General features: G+C 42.4%; 1 protein-coding gene across 10 annotated transcripts in view; it reads right to left on the reverse strand.

The window, feature by feature from the left end:
• Positions 1-19,515, reverse strand: part of LOC147022860 (steryl-sulfatase-like) — a 103,974-nt gene that overhangs the window by 38,877 nt on the left and 45,582 nt on the right. For 7 of the 10 annotated variants that reach the window (XM_085887758.1, XM_085887761.1, XM_085887752.1 and 4 more), the window contains 3 exons: positions 16,156-16,309; positions 15,931-16,052; positions 153-275 (listed from right to left, as the gene is read on the reverse strand). In XM_085887758.1, the coding sequence (XP_085743884.1) occupies positions 153-275; positions 15,931-16,052; positions 16,156-16,298 (388 nt within the window). In that variant the 5' untranslated portion in view covers positions 16,299-16,309. Of the gene's footprint in view, positions 1-152; positions 276-15,930; positions 16,053-16,155; positions 16,310-16,415; positions 16,617-16,665; positions 16,847-17,843; positions 18,278-19,515 lie in introns of those variants that run through there. The other 3 variants (XM_085887753.1, XM_085887754.1, XM_085887760.1) reach the window with 3 other exon arrangements.

Consider the following 19,515-nt stretch of genomic DNA (forward strand, 5'->3'; position numbering starts at 1 on the left):
TGACACAGACAGACAGACACCACCTTTGTATTTGTTAAGATCAAAGGATGGATTGTTCTCCATTAAGGTTTAGTTTAAAAGAGAGGGGTTCACAATGTGAGTGACCCTTTGAAAAGCTCCGATTCATGAGAGCCACAATGACACACACTTACCTATCATCCCTGTTGCATAGCCATGGTTCTTCAAGAGCTTGGCAAATGTTATTTCGCCGAGGGGAAGCCCACCGGAAGATGCAGCAAACAGAAACAGACGCAATCTTGTTGTGGAAGTCATGCCTGAGAGTTAAGCAAAAGGAAACATAAGTGCAAAATTGGTCTTTCCTTCGAGGTGAAAAGTATGGTTGGCCAATCATGTTGAGTGATGCTGCATCGATTGCGTTTCAAACAAGATACTTTGTATGATTGTGGTTCAGCCATGACGTCGCACATCAAAGCCATTGTATTAACGAGACCAAAAACAGGATTGATGGTTTAGATACGACTAGAAATAAAAGCTCCCTCTGGAAGCAATATATGGTGTCAATACTCCATCCCTGCTCAAGGCCTTGCTTCTTCTTCACATGATGGATGGACAGAAGCGTAATAGTAACACCTGTTCCCTCCAAGAGCGAAAACAAAAAAGGTGTCAATACCCGCTCCCTCCAGCAGGGTCAGTGGTTAAAGCACTTGCACTATTCTCTATATACAGGTGAAAATCGCAAGTCAAATCTCCCCATTCTCACCAGGCGAGGGGGCAAGAAGGGAATGATTGTATGCCTCTGACCTGACCATGGGTACCCAGAGCTCGTATGCAATATTTGTATGCATTGGCCCATCCATTTTCAATTATATAATGAACATTCATACATACAGCCCGTTAATGGACCGCTCTGAGCCAGATGTTGAAGACCTCCGCGAGCGCCAAAACAATCTTTTAATTTGCTGTGCTCTTATTAATTCAAACTGCATTCAGATTTGCCATTCCCAAAGGTTTGCTCAAACAAAAGCTGAAACTGGCGATGTCCGCGCGTGCGAAAGGCAATGTAATGGTGGAGCACCGAGTGAACACAAGTTCAAACCCACCACCCGCGTGAGCCAAAATTTAGCAACGGATTGTCATCAGAGACCGTAAGCCATACTTTGGGAAAGCCGAACATCGATGTATAATGGAGCGAGTGGATGCGAGTATGTATGTATGTATGTATGTATGTATGTATGTATGTATGTATGCATGTATGTATGTATATCCGTTCTTCACCCATTGGTTGGTTGGACAGCTGACCTGACGTCACCCACAATTTGTAACCTGAAATACTTAACCTAAGGTTACCAGAAGACCCAAAAGACCTAAAAAAAAAAAAAAAAGACCCAGAAGACCCAAAAGACCCCAAATACCTTGAAAGAGCCTGAAGACTCTAAAAGACCCTGAAGACCCAAAAGACCCAAAAATGCCCCAAAGACCCAGAAGACTCAAAAGACCGAAAATACCTCAAAGATCCAAAAGACTGAAAAGACCTCGAGAACCAAAAATACCCTGAGGATCCCTAAGACCTAAAATATCCAGAGGTCACAAAAGACCCAGCGACTCCTCCTGCAATTGTGGGCAGTTTACATCCAGACTTGCTGCAAAGGATCAGACCCCAAAGACCCAAAATACCTAGAGGAATCAAAAGACCCAATGGGACTATCTGGGATCTATAGAAATTCTGTGCAATGTAAAATGTGACTTCAGGTCCATAACCACACACACACACACACACACACACATACACACACACACACACACACACACACACACACACACACACACACACACACATACACACACACACACACACACGTCCTTAACCCCCTCCTAACTCTGTCCTCTCTCTGCTCCCTCCCTACCACCATGCCCAAACTCTGTGCACCCCTCTCCCTTTCTTCAAATCCTCAAAACCCCTCCAAACCCAATGTCCTCAACCCCCCCCCTCCCAAATCCTTTCCAAAGCCTCAAATCCCTCAATCCAAACTCTGTCCCCTCTCTGCACTCCCTCCCCCAAGCCAACTCTGTCATCCCGTTCCCCTTTCTTCTTCAAGTCCTCAACTGCCCCCAAGCCCCAAGTACTCAACCCCCTTTCCAACCCCAAGTCCTCAACCCCGCCCCCCTTCCCAACATCTCAATCTCCCTCTTCCAACTTCATGCACCCGCACTCCCAACTCTGTCCTCCCCTCCCCATCTTAACAACGTTACACAAAGATACACAGGGAACTTTCACGCATGGGAAGGCCATTCAGTCTAGCATGGTTGCGTTGTTCTTGTCCCCATTTGTAAAGAACAATGTTAAAAAGAAATAAAGATGGAACATAAAATTAACAATCACTTCCCCCTTTCTTCCCTTATCCTTACGAAAATTCACGGACCGGTGATTGTTCGTTTGTCACGCGACTCCTCCTGCAATTGTGGGCCAATTACATCCAAACTTGCCACATAGGATCAGAATGACGCCAATTAGTGTTTTGGGGTCTTTTTATCTTTGCCGGTCTTAGGGGTAGGGAACGCAAATTTTCTGTACAAGTGTGCATCGTGTAGCACCTCCTCCAGGTGGGGGAGGGTATTACAAGCCTCCACCATTTACAGTACAGTATTCCTGTCCCCACGTTTTCAAGTGCAGTGAGGTGTTTTGAATTATAAGCAGTAGGTATGTTTTTGCTTCATGGAAGTAACCCAGGATAACTGCCAGTTGCCTATACACTGCCCAAATCAAGGTATGCATCAGAAGAACGCGTTGCATGCTTGTAACAAGATCGCCCATCGGGCGGGTACTCCGCTAGTACATTTCATTCCGTTTTTGGAGTACAGACAACACTTACAAAAATCTGTGGCTACAGCTTGTTCATCCATCTAATAGGATGGTCCAAGTGATTGCACCCAAGACGAGCCGGCTGTGGTTTTAATATGACCTCCTATCGAGGTTTGGCACCAATTCCCAATGGTCGTGGACTTGCTCACAATGGTGTGAGAATTCCAATGAATGAACCATGCCGGGCCAATACACAGATGGTGAATACAGTTTTAACAAGAGCGAGAATTGCAGTGCAATGCATGTTCCCTTCTGGTCCCAATTAATTTTTGGGAGATAAAAAATTGTTTACTTTTCACACACATTCAAGCCGATACCGGAACCAATACTAAGAAGAAGAAACTCTCCAACACCCCATGTTTGGGTGTATTCGGCAAAATAAAATGAAAAACAATTTTCATTTCCAATAAAGACCAAAAAAGACAAATAGGATAAGAAACCGGAGATAAAAATTAGTTTGCTTGTACAACATGCTCGAGCTGATACCGGAACCAAAATTAAGAAGAAGAAACCCTCTCACCCACTGCGTTTCATTAGTTTCTCGGCTTTGCCTTATCTATATATTACTAAAACTCTCATCTTGTAGATATGTATGTATGTATGTATGTATGTATGTATGTATGTATGTTCCCGAAATACAGCCAAAACGGTACAGGATAGCGCAAAATTTTTCAGCCCACCTTACTCATCATTCTCCTGTGGTGCGCAGTATCAAGTTTCGTTCAAATTGGGCAATGAAAAAATTATTAAACTAGAACGGGCACTCGTAGAGCGCATACCTTCGCCGCAGTCACTAGTTACCTTTGTATTAAGTTGTCCACAACGCATCTCAATACAAATTTGCATTTCGTGACCCCCATGACCTTTGACCCACAACCGCTACCGATGGTGACAATAGTACTATACCTTGTGTCATTTCAGAAGATGGGGAATTGAACACTGAACAATTTGGAGTTAATTTGATGCAAATCGGAAACATATTAACCGTTTTCATCATGAAAAAACGATGTTGACCTTTTTGTGACCTTGACCTTTGATCCGATCGCTCCCAAAAGCTTCGCTTGGCGTCCTTGAGTAACTGCACATCATCTCTGAAAATTTCATGCAAATCGGTCCAGCAGTTTTTGCGCAATGTTGTCCGCACACATATTTACCAATAAATAAATAAATACACAGGAGTCAATACAATACCTTCGTCAAACGAAGTTTGCGATGGTAAAAATCAATTCCTGATTCAGTCAAGTACTCTTCGGGAGAATTTGATCAATGCAAACAACCTCAGCGGTATAGTTCGCTGGAGCTATCTTTATTTTTTCTTTCTTGAAATGATTTATTTTAAAATGTCAAACATTTAGTATCGACAAAGAACGATTTATTTCTAAGCATAAAATAAACATTGCCATTTTGATCCAATACTTCCGTGTTCATTAATAAATAAAATTGTGTTTGTAAGATTACGCACAATAATCTCTTCGACTTTCTTTTCTCCATTTGTTTTTCTTCACATTAACGCACGTTTTTCGTTAATGTTTCGTTCAATCAGGCTGTTAGTTTCATCTATCAAGTTTCGTTCAAATCAGGCAACAACAAAAAAATTATTTAAAAAATAATTTCCCGATTCAGTCAAGTACTCTTCGGGATTATTTGATCAATGCAAACAACCTCAGCAGAAGACTTCGCTGGAGTTATTTTTTATTTTTTGAAATGATTTTTTTAATCAACCGCTGGCACAACAGGAACCCAACGGGTTCACGGGTCATCTAGTTTATATTAAAACGAACCCGGTGTACATGCATGAAGCAAAAACATGCATACAGTTTATGTGCATATGTAATACTGTACATCATGGTTATATACCTGGGATCATTCCAATTGCACTGGGCCATGGACTAACAACCAGGCCTAAGGCCTGAGGCCTGCCGATCTGTGCTGCTTCATGCAATGACAGCACATGATTTCATTGGGGTGGAGTTAGGCCAGCTGTCCAGTCAATGGGTGTAAAGCAGTGGGTGGAGTCAGGGCAGCTGAACACTGAGCATCTTCCTATAATTCACCATCTGTCCGTCTGTCTGTTCCCAGGTACCGCAAAAAACGTCGAAACCGATCGCAACCATTTTTTGGGTGTGTAATCCTGGGACCCCTTGGAGTAAAATAGGCATAAATATAATAACATGACCCCCTTGATGGCTCCCGTAGGGAGCAGGTGCTTCCCGTGTATAATGTGTGATATATTTTGTCTAAAAAAGGGCATAACTCGGTGAAAAATTGACAAAACACCCTGAAACTCAAAGGTGTTCTGTAAGTTGTCATAATAAAGTCATGCACCAAGTTAGAGTTTAATATGTTAAATGGTATGGGGGGGAAAAATAGTTAGAAAAACCACAGGTGGGATGGACAGACAGACGGATGAACAGACAGAGAGCAAACCTATAGTCCTCTCTGGTGAATCCGGTAGGGAACTAATAACTAGAATGGCACTCGGTAGAGCATATACCTCCACCAGACTGAATAGTGTTATGTTTGAGGGGGGGGTATGCATTCAAAGGGTAATTAGGATGTTTAATTAGGTATGCCATGCTGTTCGAGTTTACCAGGATCTCAATGTAATAAGTAGCAATTCAGTGGTGATAAGTTGTCTAGTAAATGTTCATTTCTTCAAGGGGGAAATGATAATTGTAACGTAATTAGATAGGGACACGGGATAGGGTAAGTGTGTCTGCGTAAACCCCTTTTAGTAGTCCCTGGAGGCTGGCCGTGACGTCACAGGACAGGGCTGCGGATGGCTCCGCCCCGTGATCACGATTGGCAGAAGGCGACGGCGGTGGGCCAATAAACGGCTCGATTGGAAGTGACGAGGACAGGAGGATAAAAAGGTTCTGTTCGGGGTCGAAAAGGAAGAGGAAGAAGATCGGGACAAAAAGATCGTGTTTTTTTGGTGTGGAGGCTGTTGCGCGGAGAGCGTCCTTGTTGTTGTGCTGATTCGATCGTGTTCTTCATCGTGTCTTGGAGCCTTGCTGAGCCTCGTGCCTCACCTTGGTTGGCTCTGGGGTTCTGCTGACTCGGAGTACGGGGTCGAACGGCGGGCGGACCTGCCTCCCTCTCCTGCTCGCAACTTGGCGCCAGAACTGGTTCCCTGGCGGCTGTGAGCGGACTTGGGCCAAGACCAGGAGGTCGACAGCACCACGGTTTATCCTGCCCCCCTGACGAGAGCAAGGCCAGCTCGTCCGACGCCGATCCAGGGACAGTTGCGTCCACACCACAGTCCAGCCTGACCACCAGAAATAGCTACGTTGTGTGTGTGTGTGTGTGCTTGGCGCCTTAGAGGGTTTGAGATCTGTATATTCATTGGAATTGTCTGTGTTTTTCCCCACGCCCGATCCCACACCATCCCGTCGAATCGCCCCGGATCCCTTTTCTTGCCGAGTCTTGTTATTTCTGGTTAATAGGAAAAACGAATAAACATCATCAACTCAGTGAAAAGTGACTCGTGCCACCTTCCTCGTCCCGTTTGCGGTAGAGCGATTAGAACCGCCATGTTTGGGTTATAAATAAATAAACCGCCTCCATCGTTTCGGCTCATTCTACGTTGGCGGGACTGTTCAAGTCCCGTGGACGTCACAATAGTTAACATATTGTATCCCACTGATAGGCTGGATCTGCATCCGGACCTGAACCAAAATCTAATCAGTTTGTTTTTGTCACCTACCCAACTCACCCACCAAGTCTTGTAATAACTCATCCACAACTTTTTGAAAAATCGTGCTATCCCATAGACTCGTACAGTATATAGTTTTTGGTTGCATCTCTCAGGGGTGGAGAATCACTGAAAAAATTATGGTATCCGGATCTTCACCAAAATCGAATAAATTCGTCTTTGTCACACGCCCAACCTGTCCATCAGATTTCATCCGAATCCATCACTATGTTTGTGAGATATCCTTCTCAAAGACAGATATATCAATAGGTGTGATAACATAACTTCCACCCACCTTCGGTGGTGGAGGTAATGAAAGTTTCTTGATAATTTACCCTTGGACTATGTGCTCATGCAGAGGGAGCCATTATATTTGGTCAGCAATGGTACAGTGTGCAAGTTTCTTTCTGTATCAAAAATGTTCTCACATTTCCATTCAACCGATTTGTGAAATGGAATTTCAAAATCACGATTTCAATGCATCCATTCCATTGACCTTGGGATGACAGAAACAGGATTACTTTGGATCCAAAGATGTGTTTTCTTTTTGTTTCTAGACACTGTTGAATAAACAATCAATGAAAGCAGGTACTTTTCTTACTCATTTTTCAAGTGTATGTAATGGTTTAACAATGTTTACACCTTTATATTCAAATCAGATGATGATTTGAATTATTTATAATTTGAATTATTTATGATTAAATACAGGAATATTCCTGATTTCATTTGACCCTGTTTTCCCTGTTCAAGAGGACGACCAAGTTGCGTGCACGGTTCGTTGAAGTCCGATAAAGTTTTGCTCCAACAATAGACTGTCAGCATCTGCATGTGTGATCTATTTATTCCGTTTTTACAAAAACATTGTTCACAGGAAAGTTTGTATTTTGTTTTATTTCGTGAATAATTACTGGAACAGAAAGAACAAGAAAAAGAGCAATCAGACATTGCAAACCCTCACCAGGACTTCTTTTGAGTGGTCTATTTTTATAGGTTTTCTGGTAAATCCAATGTGGCGACCAAACCATGTGTCCTATGACGTCATATATGTGACTCTTTTGTTCCTCATGGATAGGCGGTCAAACGTGTAAAGTTTCGCCTTGATCTTTTCAGCCATTTCAGAGAAGAAGATTTTTGAAGGTTTAAATATATATATATATTTATGTATATTTATATATATATATATATATATTTACATATATATATATATATATATGTATATATATATATATATATATATACGTATATATATATACATATATATATACATATACATATATATACATATATATATATATACATATATATATATACATATATATACATATATATATATATATATATATATATATATACATATATATATATATACATATATATATATATATATATATATATATATATATATATATATATATATATATATATATATATATATATATAGTTATGGCCATGGGTACCGAGTGTATTATGAGGGAGTATAATACCCATTTGTCCTCGGAAGAGCCGGACCAGGGGCCACCGCTCACGATGAACTTCGTATTATGGTGGGTTGCTTTAGAACCACGAACGCCATTCATTTAACCACGAGTTCCAGTGTCCACCATCTAATTTTGCTGTTTAACTGGAGGTCACATGATTTCCTGAACGGGGAGCACGTCCTCGGCAAAGCACCAATCTTATCTTGATTAGATCTTAATTAGGACGGCCGAGTGTTTACCCGCTGGTGCGTGCTGACTATTGCAGGTCAATTCGTGTGGTAATTACCTCCCAGTCTATCTAGGTTCGGACAATGCTGGATCAATGGAAGGAAAGGACAAGCACGGACAGGTTGGAACGTCAACAAATGAATTTATTAATAAGAGAATAAATAAATAGAAATAACTTTTTATTTTCGTGAGGTAAAAATAAGTTAATTCGAAGCAATCAAAATATATGCAAGCAAATAAACAATCAATCAGGCACTGGTAGGAAAAGGGACAAAGAGCAGATGCTTATTTGGGATTGACTTACTTAACAATTAAACACAGACAAGGGTACTTAGCAGATCATTCAGGGGGGAAGAGAAATCGTCTCGCTCACCAAATAGAAGTCGTACGTCAAATAAAAACGTCCTGAAATGTGTGAGCGTCCCTTGTCCTTTGCCAGCGCCCTGGAACCAGGGACGCCAAGAATCAGGTACGCCAAGAGCAGGTCTCGAGCAGAAGGAGCATTAACGGTCCGAGCGTCACCCACCGCCAGGAGTCACAAGGAGCCACAACCGACGGACAGCTGCTATTAGCTGTGAGGCACTGTAAGGCGCTGAGGTGCTGCAAGGTACTGCGAGGGGCTGCGAGTGTCACCAACTCGCTGTCGCCAACTGACTGGTGCCGACTGACTGGTGCCGACTGACTGGTGCCGAATGACTGACTGGAACTGATTGAAATACTCTCAAAGCTGTCAGAACCACAACCAGCTATCACCAACTGACTGGTGGTCGACTGACTGTCGCAAAACTGACCGTCGCCAACTGACTCTCAAACTGACTGGTCTGACTGACTCAGCCCGATATGAAAATGAGCCAGTTTGCGTCCATAGAGCTGCTGAACGGGTTGTCAAACGTCGGTGAAAGAAGCGGGTGTCAATGTCGATAGAAAAAGGTGGGTGTTGGCGTCAGTGGAAGAAGCGAGTGTCAACGTCGATGGAAAATTGCGGGTATCGGCGTCGGTGAAAGAAGCAGGTGTCAATGTCGATAGAAAAAGGTGGGTGTCGAGCCTCCGTTGGGTTAACGGCTATATCACATGCATGAATGTGCCTGTCGTAAAGAGAAAAAAAGAGCTTTCCATAAGAGGGGGAATCTATTCTTTACCGTTCTCAACGTATCACATTTAGAATCCCACCAGACATGGGGATAGGTCAATCCTGGACATGCATTTCGGGAAATAACAATCTGAGGACCTCGATGTTTATATGCATTCGTCAGATCGGATTCTGAAACATATATATATATATATATATATATATATATATATATATATATATATATATATATATATATATATATATATATATACATATATTGTTACGGATTTCAGAATCCGCTCTGGTGAATGCATCCACACATCCAGGTCCTCAGACAGTTATTTCCTTAAATGCATGATCATATTAGCCCCATCCCCATGACTCATTGGATCTTAATGTGATGTGTTGAGAAGGGTAAAGAATAGATCCCCTCTCTTATGGGAAGCTTTTTTCTTTACGACAGACACGTTTACACATATTTCTTTCGTGAGCTCTGAAGCCCACCCATATTTTTCCTCAGCAACGTTCTTTCGCGAGCTCCGTCACCCGCCTTTTCTGAGAGCACACGGGTCGTCATGGTAACCATGTGCAAGTGGGGCGGGGTGAGCTTGGGGCAGACTGCACTTGCAGAGATGGCCCACAGATATAAAAGGAATTGGAGGTCCGTTCTGAGGAGGAAAAGTGGAAGCGAGAGAACTGAAAGGAAAGTAGAGGCAAGAGAAGTGAAAGGAAAGCGGAGGCAAGAGAAGTGAGAGGAAAGCGGAGGCGAAAGAAGTAAAAGGGTGAGAGAAAGAGGAGGGAGAAGAGAATGAGAAAGAAAGCGAGAGTTGAAGCGCGCAAGGGAAGAAGCGAACCAGAGAGGAAGCGTGCAAGCGAGGAAGTGTGCAAGCCCGCAAGTGAGCAAGCGAGCGTTTGGTGCACATGTGGGTGTGAGCAGCGCCGCCAACAAGTGAGGCACGGGTCGGTCACCAACAACACCAGGGTCTAAACCCGCAACAGATGATCTCGGTGCCCTCCAAACGTCGACTAGCGTTCAAGGCTGTTCGCGAGAGGGTGCACGGCAAGGCTGGGTGCTGGTGACGGACGTGACACGCACACATTTCAGGACGTTTTCACTTCACGGACGACTACTCTGGTGAGCGAGGAAATTCTCCCCCCCCCCCCCCCGCTGAATGATCTGTCGGGTACCCATGTCTGTGTTTAGTTGTAAGTAAGTCAACCCCCGATAAGCATCTGCTCTTTGTCTCTTTCCTGGCATTTTGATTGATTTTGCTTTGAAATTAATTCATTTATTAACCTCAGAAAATAAAAGGCTCGTTTAATTTATGTTTTTTATTATTAATAAATTATTTGTCGATTTCCAACCTGTCCGTGTTTGTCCTTTCCTTCCATTGGTCTAGCATTGTCCGAACCGAGATAGACTGGGAGGTAATTACCACAGATTTGACCAGAAATAGTCGGCACGCACAGGCGGTAAAAACGCTCGGCTGCCCTAATTAAAATCTAATCGAGATAACATTGGTGCTTTGCCGAGGGTGTGCTCCCCGCTCAGGTAACCACGTGGTCTCTAGTTAAACGGAATAATTAGACGGTGGACACTGGAACTCGTGGTTAACTGGGTGGCAATCGTAGTTTTAAACCAACCCACCGTACCACAGCGTTAATTGTGAGCGGTGGCCCCAGGTCCGGCTCCACCGAGGACAACCAGGGATTAGTCCCTTGAGTGACAAGCTGGTGTCTTATTACCTGTGGCCGCAACAATATATATATATATATATATATATATATATATATATATATATATATATATATATATATATATATATATATATATATATATATATATATATATATATATATATATATATATATATATATATATATATATATATATATATATATATATATATATATATATATATATATATATATATATATATATATATATATATATATATATATATATATATATATATATATATATATATATATATATATATATATATATATATATATATATATATATATATATATATATATATATATATATATATATATATATATATATACATATATATATATATATACATATATATATATATACATATATATATATATATATATATATATACATATATATATATATATATATATATATATATATATATATATATATGACCGTTTTTACAGCCATTTTTTCACTGCTGTGCAGGGGTTAGGCTTTTTCTTGAGGCAATGTTTTTTTTTTATGGCCGGATGCCCTTCCTGACGCCAACCCTGGTCGCCTCTTACGACACACAGGGATATGGTACACCTATTCTAACCGGGGCATACACCGGGACCAGTACACTGGTACTCACTTCGCCGACCTCAGATGGATGACAGGCTGAGTCAACCCCCTGGTGTTAATTCAGCAGCCAACGGGGCTTGAACTCAGGATCCTGGGATCCCAAGCCGCCACCCTAACCACTAAGCCAACACCAGGCTTATATATATATATATATATATATATATATATATATATATATATATATATATATATATATATATATATATATACATATATATATATATATACATATATATATATAGTATGGCTGCCGAATCACGTGACCGATGACGTCATCAAAAATGTTTGTGGATCATTTTATCCTGAGATGACCTTCAAAAGCTTATATACTGATCAGATGTAGCATTCTACATATGCTATGACGTCATAACAAAGGCAAGCATCTATGACGTCATAAAAATACCACACTAATTCCCCATGTGGAGTGCTTGCTATGTGCCAGTTGTACACCCATGGCTTGTAGAACATTTGTGTGAAGTTTCCACTCATTCTGTCTAGCCGTTCTGGAGAACAATTTTTATAGGTGTTAGGGTAAATCCAATATGGCTGCTAAACCATGTGACCAATGACATCATATGTGTGAACCATTTGTTCCTCATGGACAGGCGGTCATATGTGTAAAGTTTCGCCTCGATCTGTTCAGCCACTTCAGAGAAGAAGATTTTTGAATGTTTTTTTTTGTTAAACGATATGGCTGCCGAATCATGTGACTGATGACGTCATGAATTTTTTTCTGTGGACCATTTTATCCCGAGATCAAAAATTTTCATACTGATCGGATGTGGCGTTCTACATATGCAATTATGACGTCATAACGAGGGCATCTATGACATCATAAAAATTACTCATTCCCAATGAGTACTTGTTGTCTTCCAAATTTCAATTTTTTCCTTGGTGTGGTTTCAGAGATACAGAGGTCCAAAGTTTTTTTTTCCGTTTTTCCAATATGGCCACCATACCACGTGACCTATGGCATTAAAATTATCATTGCAATAATTCTACTTGAGTAGTCGCACCTGTGGTGAAAATTTCATCTCAACCTGACAAGCGGTTGCGGAGAAAAACACGAAAGTTCTGTGTGGAAAAACAAACAGACAAAGAAACAAGCAAATGGACCCAAATGCAATAACCTCTCTGCATCCTTCGGCCAGGGTAAAAATACATATTTCCTATTCAACTGTCTTTCAATTTACTGCAAAATGTCACCATGCCAGCTGGCTGGGTGGGTGTTTGGCTCGGCCATCAGCCATGGCATTGCAATCGAGGCCTTCTGCGAACCTTGTAGGTTTTGACCCAATCTATAAACTTCCAAATCTGGATTTATTCCAACGGTATGTCTTCTCTCATGTTCAAAGTAATGACAAAATTTCAATACAATCTCTCTTGTTTGACTTGCTTGTCAAGGCCCATATCTCTCTGGCTATTGTAAGGGAGCAACCTCAACAACACAGGAAATGCCAACTTGCAAAGACTGCAATCTGCTCTCTCTCAAAAGGATTACACTACCACCTCCACATCACCTGATATTTATTCCACCTGGGAATACTAAAACAAAAGCCTACTATCTCTCATGCACCAGCTTATCCCATCCAAACTGTGGTTTTCCTGTCCATCCTCTGGACCCTGTACACTGGCTCCTGTGGGGAAGCAGTTGCAGTCAAGCAGCTTGCTTTCTCAGCACGGAAAGCTAACCCGACCGAGGGCAACTTTCAATCATTCTCGAAGGCTCACAAAAAATGTGTGTCCATCCTGAGGTAAGCTAGAAAACCTCATCTGACAAATCTCAAGGTCGAACTGTCAAGACAGTCTCCTTCGGTCAAGTCGTGGTGGTGCCTTTCCAAATCTGTCTCTTCGTGCTTTCTCCCCCTCCATTTCGTTATTCACCTCAAATGGCAGTACTGCAGACTCTGTCTGAGATAATGCAGAATGTCTCAACTCTCTTTCCATCCAAACCTCATGTACCAACCCATCCTGATCTTACCCGACTGTTCGGTGAGAACCGAGCTGTCAACTGGATTCATTGTCCTTCTCACCCAAGAAGGGAAAGAAAGTTCAGTCTGGCCTTGACCCTGCTTTGGTGATTGGGCCGAATGGCATCAGTGCCCATGTTCTCAAATCCTGCTCTGCTGTTCTCGCTCCCCTAACCCACCTGACCCATTCAGTCTGACCTCCTTTGGGCACTGCGCCTCTGCATGGAAGTCAGCAATCATCACTTGCATCTTCAAGTGGGGTACAAAGACAGACCTTACCAACTATAGGCCAATGATCTTGTGTCCTATTAAAGGCAAAGTCATTAAATCCATCATTGTTTCTGAAGTCAAGCCTTTCCAGTTTTCAAACAGTCAGATCTCTGACTTTCAGTTTTGATTGTGTCATGGACACTCAACGCTAAACATGATTCTGGTCCTCTCTCAGCAATGGCTGGTGCCTCTCAATCTCAAACAAGAGGTTAGGACCGTCTCTAAGGACGTATCTCGGGCATTCGACACATTCAGTCGTCTTGCTTTGCTTTCCAAACTCTGTCTGTGGCATAGAAGGCCGCCTTCCTTCGTGGATTTCTGGCTTCCTCCACTCATGCAGTCAACTTTTTTCTATCAATGGAAACTTCTCCTCCCCTCTCCTATTAGAGGCTAGACTTCTCCAAGGCAGTGTTTTGGGCCCAATCTTGTTTCTCATCCACATAAACAACCCCTCTAATGCTCTGGAAAAACCTCTCATTTTGTAGACAACTCCTCATTGTGTTGATCCACATTGTGTCCATCCTCCTGCTGGGAAGACAGCAATTTAATTGCAACTTTCTCTCTGCTGATTTAGAAATTACAAGACTTTGGTGTCCATTAATCTGGAAAATCTCAATCTCATCCTATTGCTCCAGAAGGGTTGTCAAACGAACCTACCTATCTATTTCCTTGGTCATCGACTGAAATATGTTCATTCTCTTGAACTTCTAGGCTCAGCATCGGCCATAACCTTTCCTAGGCTGACCACATCGCAAAGCTGGCCTCCAAAGCTATATGCAGACTCGGCATCCTCTGTTGATTCCAAGTCCTTCTTTGGAAAATCAGTGACTCACATTCCACAAGACCTTTGTCCGTAGCTCAACTGAGTACTGCCCTCAGCTATGGGATGGCACCCCAGTATCACACCAGTCTCTTAGATTCCATCTATATATTACTAAAACTCTCATCTTGTATGTATGTATGTATGTATGTATGTATGTATGTATGTATGTATGTATGTATGTTCCTGAAATACAGCCAAAACTGTACATGATAGCACAAAAAAATTAGGGCCACCTTACCTACCATTCTCCTGTGGTGTGCAGTATCAAGTTTCGTTCAAATCGGGCAACGAAAAAATTATTAAAAAATCAATTCCCAATTCAGTCAAGTACTCTTCGGGAGAATTTGATCAATGCAAACAACTCAGCGGAATAGTTTACTGGAGCGATCTTTTTTTTTGAAATAATTTTTTTTCATCAACCGCTGTCACAACGGGAACCCAACTGGTTCACGGGTCGTCTAGTGGAATCTAAAGTTCTCAAAATTATTGTAATCTCCTGTGATAAGGCTGAAGCACAAGGTCTGTCGCTCTCACATCACAGGTAGGTCGGTTGTCTCCGTTTTCTCCCGTCTATTCTCCAACAATGTTCCGTCTGCTCTCTCAGTCCTCCGACCCTCCCCAGCAACTCCAGGATGCACTCGTTCTTCGAGTAACCTCATCCTGGTCAAACATCCAAAATCCAGGCTGTCGACATGCCTCAACTCTGTTATTCCTCACTTCTCCCATCTCGGGAACCAACTTCCAGAGGCTGTTCTGTCTCACTCTTCCCTCAATAACTTCAAGCAAGCAGTGGACCACCATCTCTTATCATCCCCAATTCAGACCCATAATTTTTATTAGCCCCATTAATCTTTCGTAACTCAACCATCTTACTTGCTCGTTTCAGTGTTTCTCCTCTTTTCCTGTTCATTCCCTCCCTTGAAGTTTGTGCCACTGTCAGTTCTACCTTGCTCTTCTATGATCCTCGCTACTGTAAATAAATAAATATTTTTTTTCACTCCAAAAATATATCCAGCATGCAATTACATGCAAAAAAAACCCCAAGAAACAAAACATGAATAACATAGAGTCTCAAATGACCCCATTTCTAACAAACGTGGAACAAAAAGAGTTTTCGTCATCCATCGATTGCATACGTTAAAGAGGTATAAGCAGATCGAGAAAGCAAGCATCGTTTGATGTTGGTTTTTGCATTTGGAAGTGTTGTTGCCATCGGGTTCTCACCGTATCGAATTGGATATCGCCCCGTGAGGAATGCGGCCCGACTTGGTGTACACACTGAGGCAGCAGCAATATGTTGAGTCAGCAGAACGCCTTCCGCAGCCAAATGGTCTATAGCCGGGGTTCTAGTTTAAACAAAGTCTGTGAGTTACCAAGATAATTCAAGCTCATGTTCAACAAAATAATGGAGAACAATAATAAAAATATGTAACACAGTGTTTGTGTGACCTCAGCGTGTCATTGCCATAGCATCCAACATCTCCAATCCCCAAATCGTCGGCAAGGAACAGCACATAGTTGGGCCGAGAAGCAACCTGGCTGGTGACCTGCACCAGCATTGCCAGTAGAATACAGAACACATGCAAGAGCATCTTCGGTAGTCCTGAGAACACACAAGGCATGCCATGTCAAAGCATTCAAGCTACATGGTGTCAAATTCATTGGAACATCGGCAGAAATGTAACAACGTGAAACGAACAACAACGTACATTCATCGGTTTCAAGCAAGCAACATAAGCTAAAAGGTCCACAGACATTCCCCATCATCAATGATGATGTCCTCCCAGTCCACCAAAATGGGCATTTACAAACTACAGAATCCATTATATTTAGTCCATAACTGCATGCAGCACAATACAATAAAAGCAAAGCTGTAAAGGAAGCAGCTGTGGATAGTTTCGCATATAAACATTGGGAAACAAATATTAAATTCCTGCCAGTCTGATAACACATTCTTACCTAAAATGAGTGCTGAGCCAAGGGACTCCTTCCCCATCCCTCCACCCTATGTGCTATATGTCTGGAGCTTTTTTGCACCAAGTTCAATGCCATGTGGGGTAAAAGACAGACCAACTAATGTAATATTAACTCTGTGCTCCTCCCTCTTCTTGCTGTATTCACGCCCCGCATCCTTCTTGCTTCCCCTGCACCCAATGACGGATTGGGATTGGGGGGGGGAGCAGTCACCTGGGGTCCAAGTGAAGAGGGGGCTCATGGAAGGGTGGATGAGTGGGAAATACACGTGTCCAAACAATCATGCATACACGTGAAATACACGTGAAGCAATGCCGATGCAATGTTAATACATTGAGCAGCTCACTTACTCATCCGTGTGGGGAAAAGTACCACCAAATGCAGCTCAGTGGTCTTCAGATTCTTTCACCTTGTACAGAGAGTTGTGCACTTGTCTCTCTGCATCGACTTGTCGTGAACTACTGCTTTGTGAAAACCTGAAGCCTTTAGGGCTGTTTTCTGTCAAGCAGCTTTCAGGTACTCGAAGGTGAGCAAGGTATGGAGCCCTTCTCAAAGGCTAAATGTTGGAATACGTGGCAAACGATGTGGAACACAAAGTTGAGTGCCAAAATGAATCTCAGTTGATCCTGGGCAAAATGAATTCAGCCATACTCATTGTTATTTGGAACACAATCTTAGAAAGCTTTCACCAGATCAGCTTCAAGAGATCAGCTCAAATTTCGTTGTCGCGGAGTCCTTACTCGAGTCTCGTTTGATTTCATCAAGAGTCGGTGGACAGAATTTCAGGATTTCAAAGACCTAGGGATTAAACTTAAACCGCCTCCTTTTTTGTCTTGCACCCTCTCCCTCCCTTGGCTTTGTCCCTTCCAGGTTTACGGAGGGCACACGGTCTGCCAGTAACCCTCTTCTTGTTGAACTCCCAAAATCCAGACTCATTGATCACCTGCACTCATTTTCTCCTCTTTTATCTCACCTGTGGAACAAACTTCCCAGTCTGGTCAGCCCCTTCTTTCCTTTGGGGCTTCAAGACAACTGTTCACCACTACCTCAGATCATCCCACATCCATACTCACTATCTCTTATAACTCAAATGACCTCATTACCAAACATTCCCTTTGTCCAGGCTATTATGATCCCCCCCCCCACTGACCCCCTTTCCTCACCTTTTTTGTTTGTTAGTTGTTGGTTGGTTTGTTCGTTTTGTTTCTTCCTCGCTTTCCACTTCCTCTTCTTGCTGTGTTTCATTCAGCTCCTATGTAGTTTGTTCACTCCCCCACTCCTTGACCTCACTCTCACTTCTACACAACTGTTGGTGTTTCCACTTTCTATTTTGTTCCAGCTCTTCTACGAGCCTCAATCATGGATACAAAAAAACCCGACGTGGTGTGAGGTCATGAAGCTGAATGAAGAATTTATGCTGCCACCGTGACAAAGATCCAATCGGTTGAAAGACCTCATCCTTGTTTTTTCTGAGTGCTGTTCCACTAATTGCAAAATTCTACTAATTTATTTATTTAGACCCAGCATTATCTCGCATTCACTTAATCGTCTGCAGCTCATCTGTTTAATTTTATTGTACATCTTTTCATTTATTGCAAATGATTCCATCCATCTCAGTCCATGTATTCGTGTCAGCCAAAGCCCTAAAGTAATAGCTGTTATCCTCCTCACCCTGTCAAGCCAATAAATCAAGTGACGACTGATGTTCAACAAAAATATTCTGAAAGCTCCATCCACCTTGGGTGTCTGTGGCATGCACCTGGAAGGGCCAGGACTCCTGTGGACCACGGCCTCGTGTTTTGAGGCTGCCGAGGGCCGGGAAAACATCCTCAGCTCAGTGCCCATTCCCTTCTCCACATTCCCCTTTCCACCCCCACTGTATGCGTGCTGCATGCTTCAAATTTTTACCAAGTTTTTTTTATATATATCTATACACACACCGGACAAGGAGTTGCGACCACTCGTGTAGCGACTTGAATAAAATCGAGTGGCATGCAATCGACAGGTATACCCGAGTTTGCTCAAATATGTATATATGTAGTTATATTGACATGCATGCAGAGGTGGAACCAGGGAGTGGTAGAGGTCTCAGGGATCTGGACCTCCCCCACCCTTTGTTTGGAGCAAAAAAGAAATTACGGCAAAATTGCCGAAAAATAAATATATTGTCGCATCTGTCTGTGAATTACAGTAGTTACCTCCACCACCAAAGGTTATGTTTTCACCCATGTTTGTCTCAGAGCAGGATATCTCCAAAAAACGATAAATAGCACGTACGACATATTTTAAAAGTTATGGACAGATTCGGAGGAAACTTGGAGGATGAGTTGCGTAGAAAGTATTATGGAAGCCAAGCTCATACGATGTAGACGTGTTAATGAAGGCTGATGCAGTGTTGGTTTGGTGCAAGTTTAATAAAACTGTCATCGTTGCTGTTCACTGAATGGGTGTTTCTCAATCATTCCAGGCATTCCGCTACTGTTACAATATGTGACAATAACAAGCAGATTACATTTTGGTGCAGGTCTGGATCCAGATCCAGCCCATCAGTGCGATACAACACGTAAACTGGTCAGCTTGGCGGATGTCTGCGTCTGTGCGCTCTAGCGAGTGCCAACCTAGTTTTTCAGTGTGTTTGTTTGACTTCTGTACATTCATGAACTGCTGGAATGGAATGAGTTCAAAACTGGTTATTGTCCTCGTTGGCAGTAAAAACAAAAACAAAAACAAAAACAAAACCCTTTCGGTCCCTCGCACCGCATAGCTATGTGTCCTCATGGCACCAAAGCAAGGATCAAACCTTGATCGGACACTTGGTGCAGGATTTAAAACCTG

The sequence above is a fragment of the Eptatretus burgeri genome, chromosome 7, assembly GCF_056783735.1.
Source record: "Eptatretus burgeri isolate ZD-2024b chromosome 7, Ebu_testis_v1, whole genome shotgun sequence".
NCBI classification, from domain to species: Eukaryota; Metazoa; Chordata; class Myxini; order Myxiniformes; family Myxinidae; genus Eptatretus; species Eptatretus burgeri.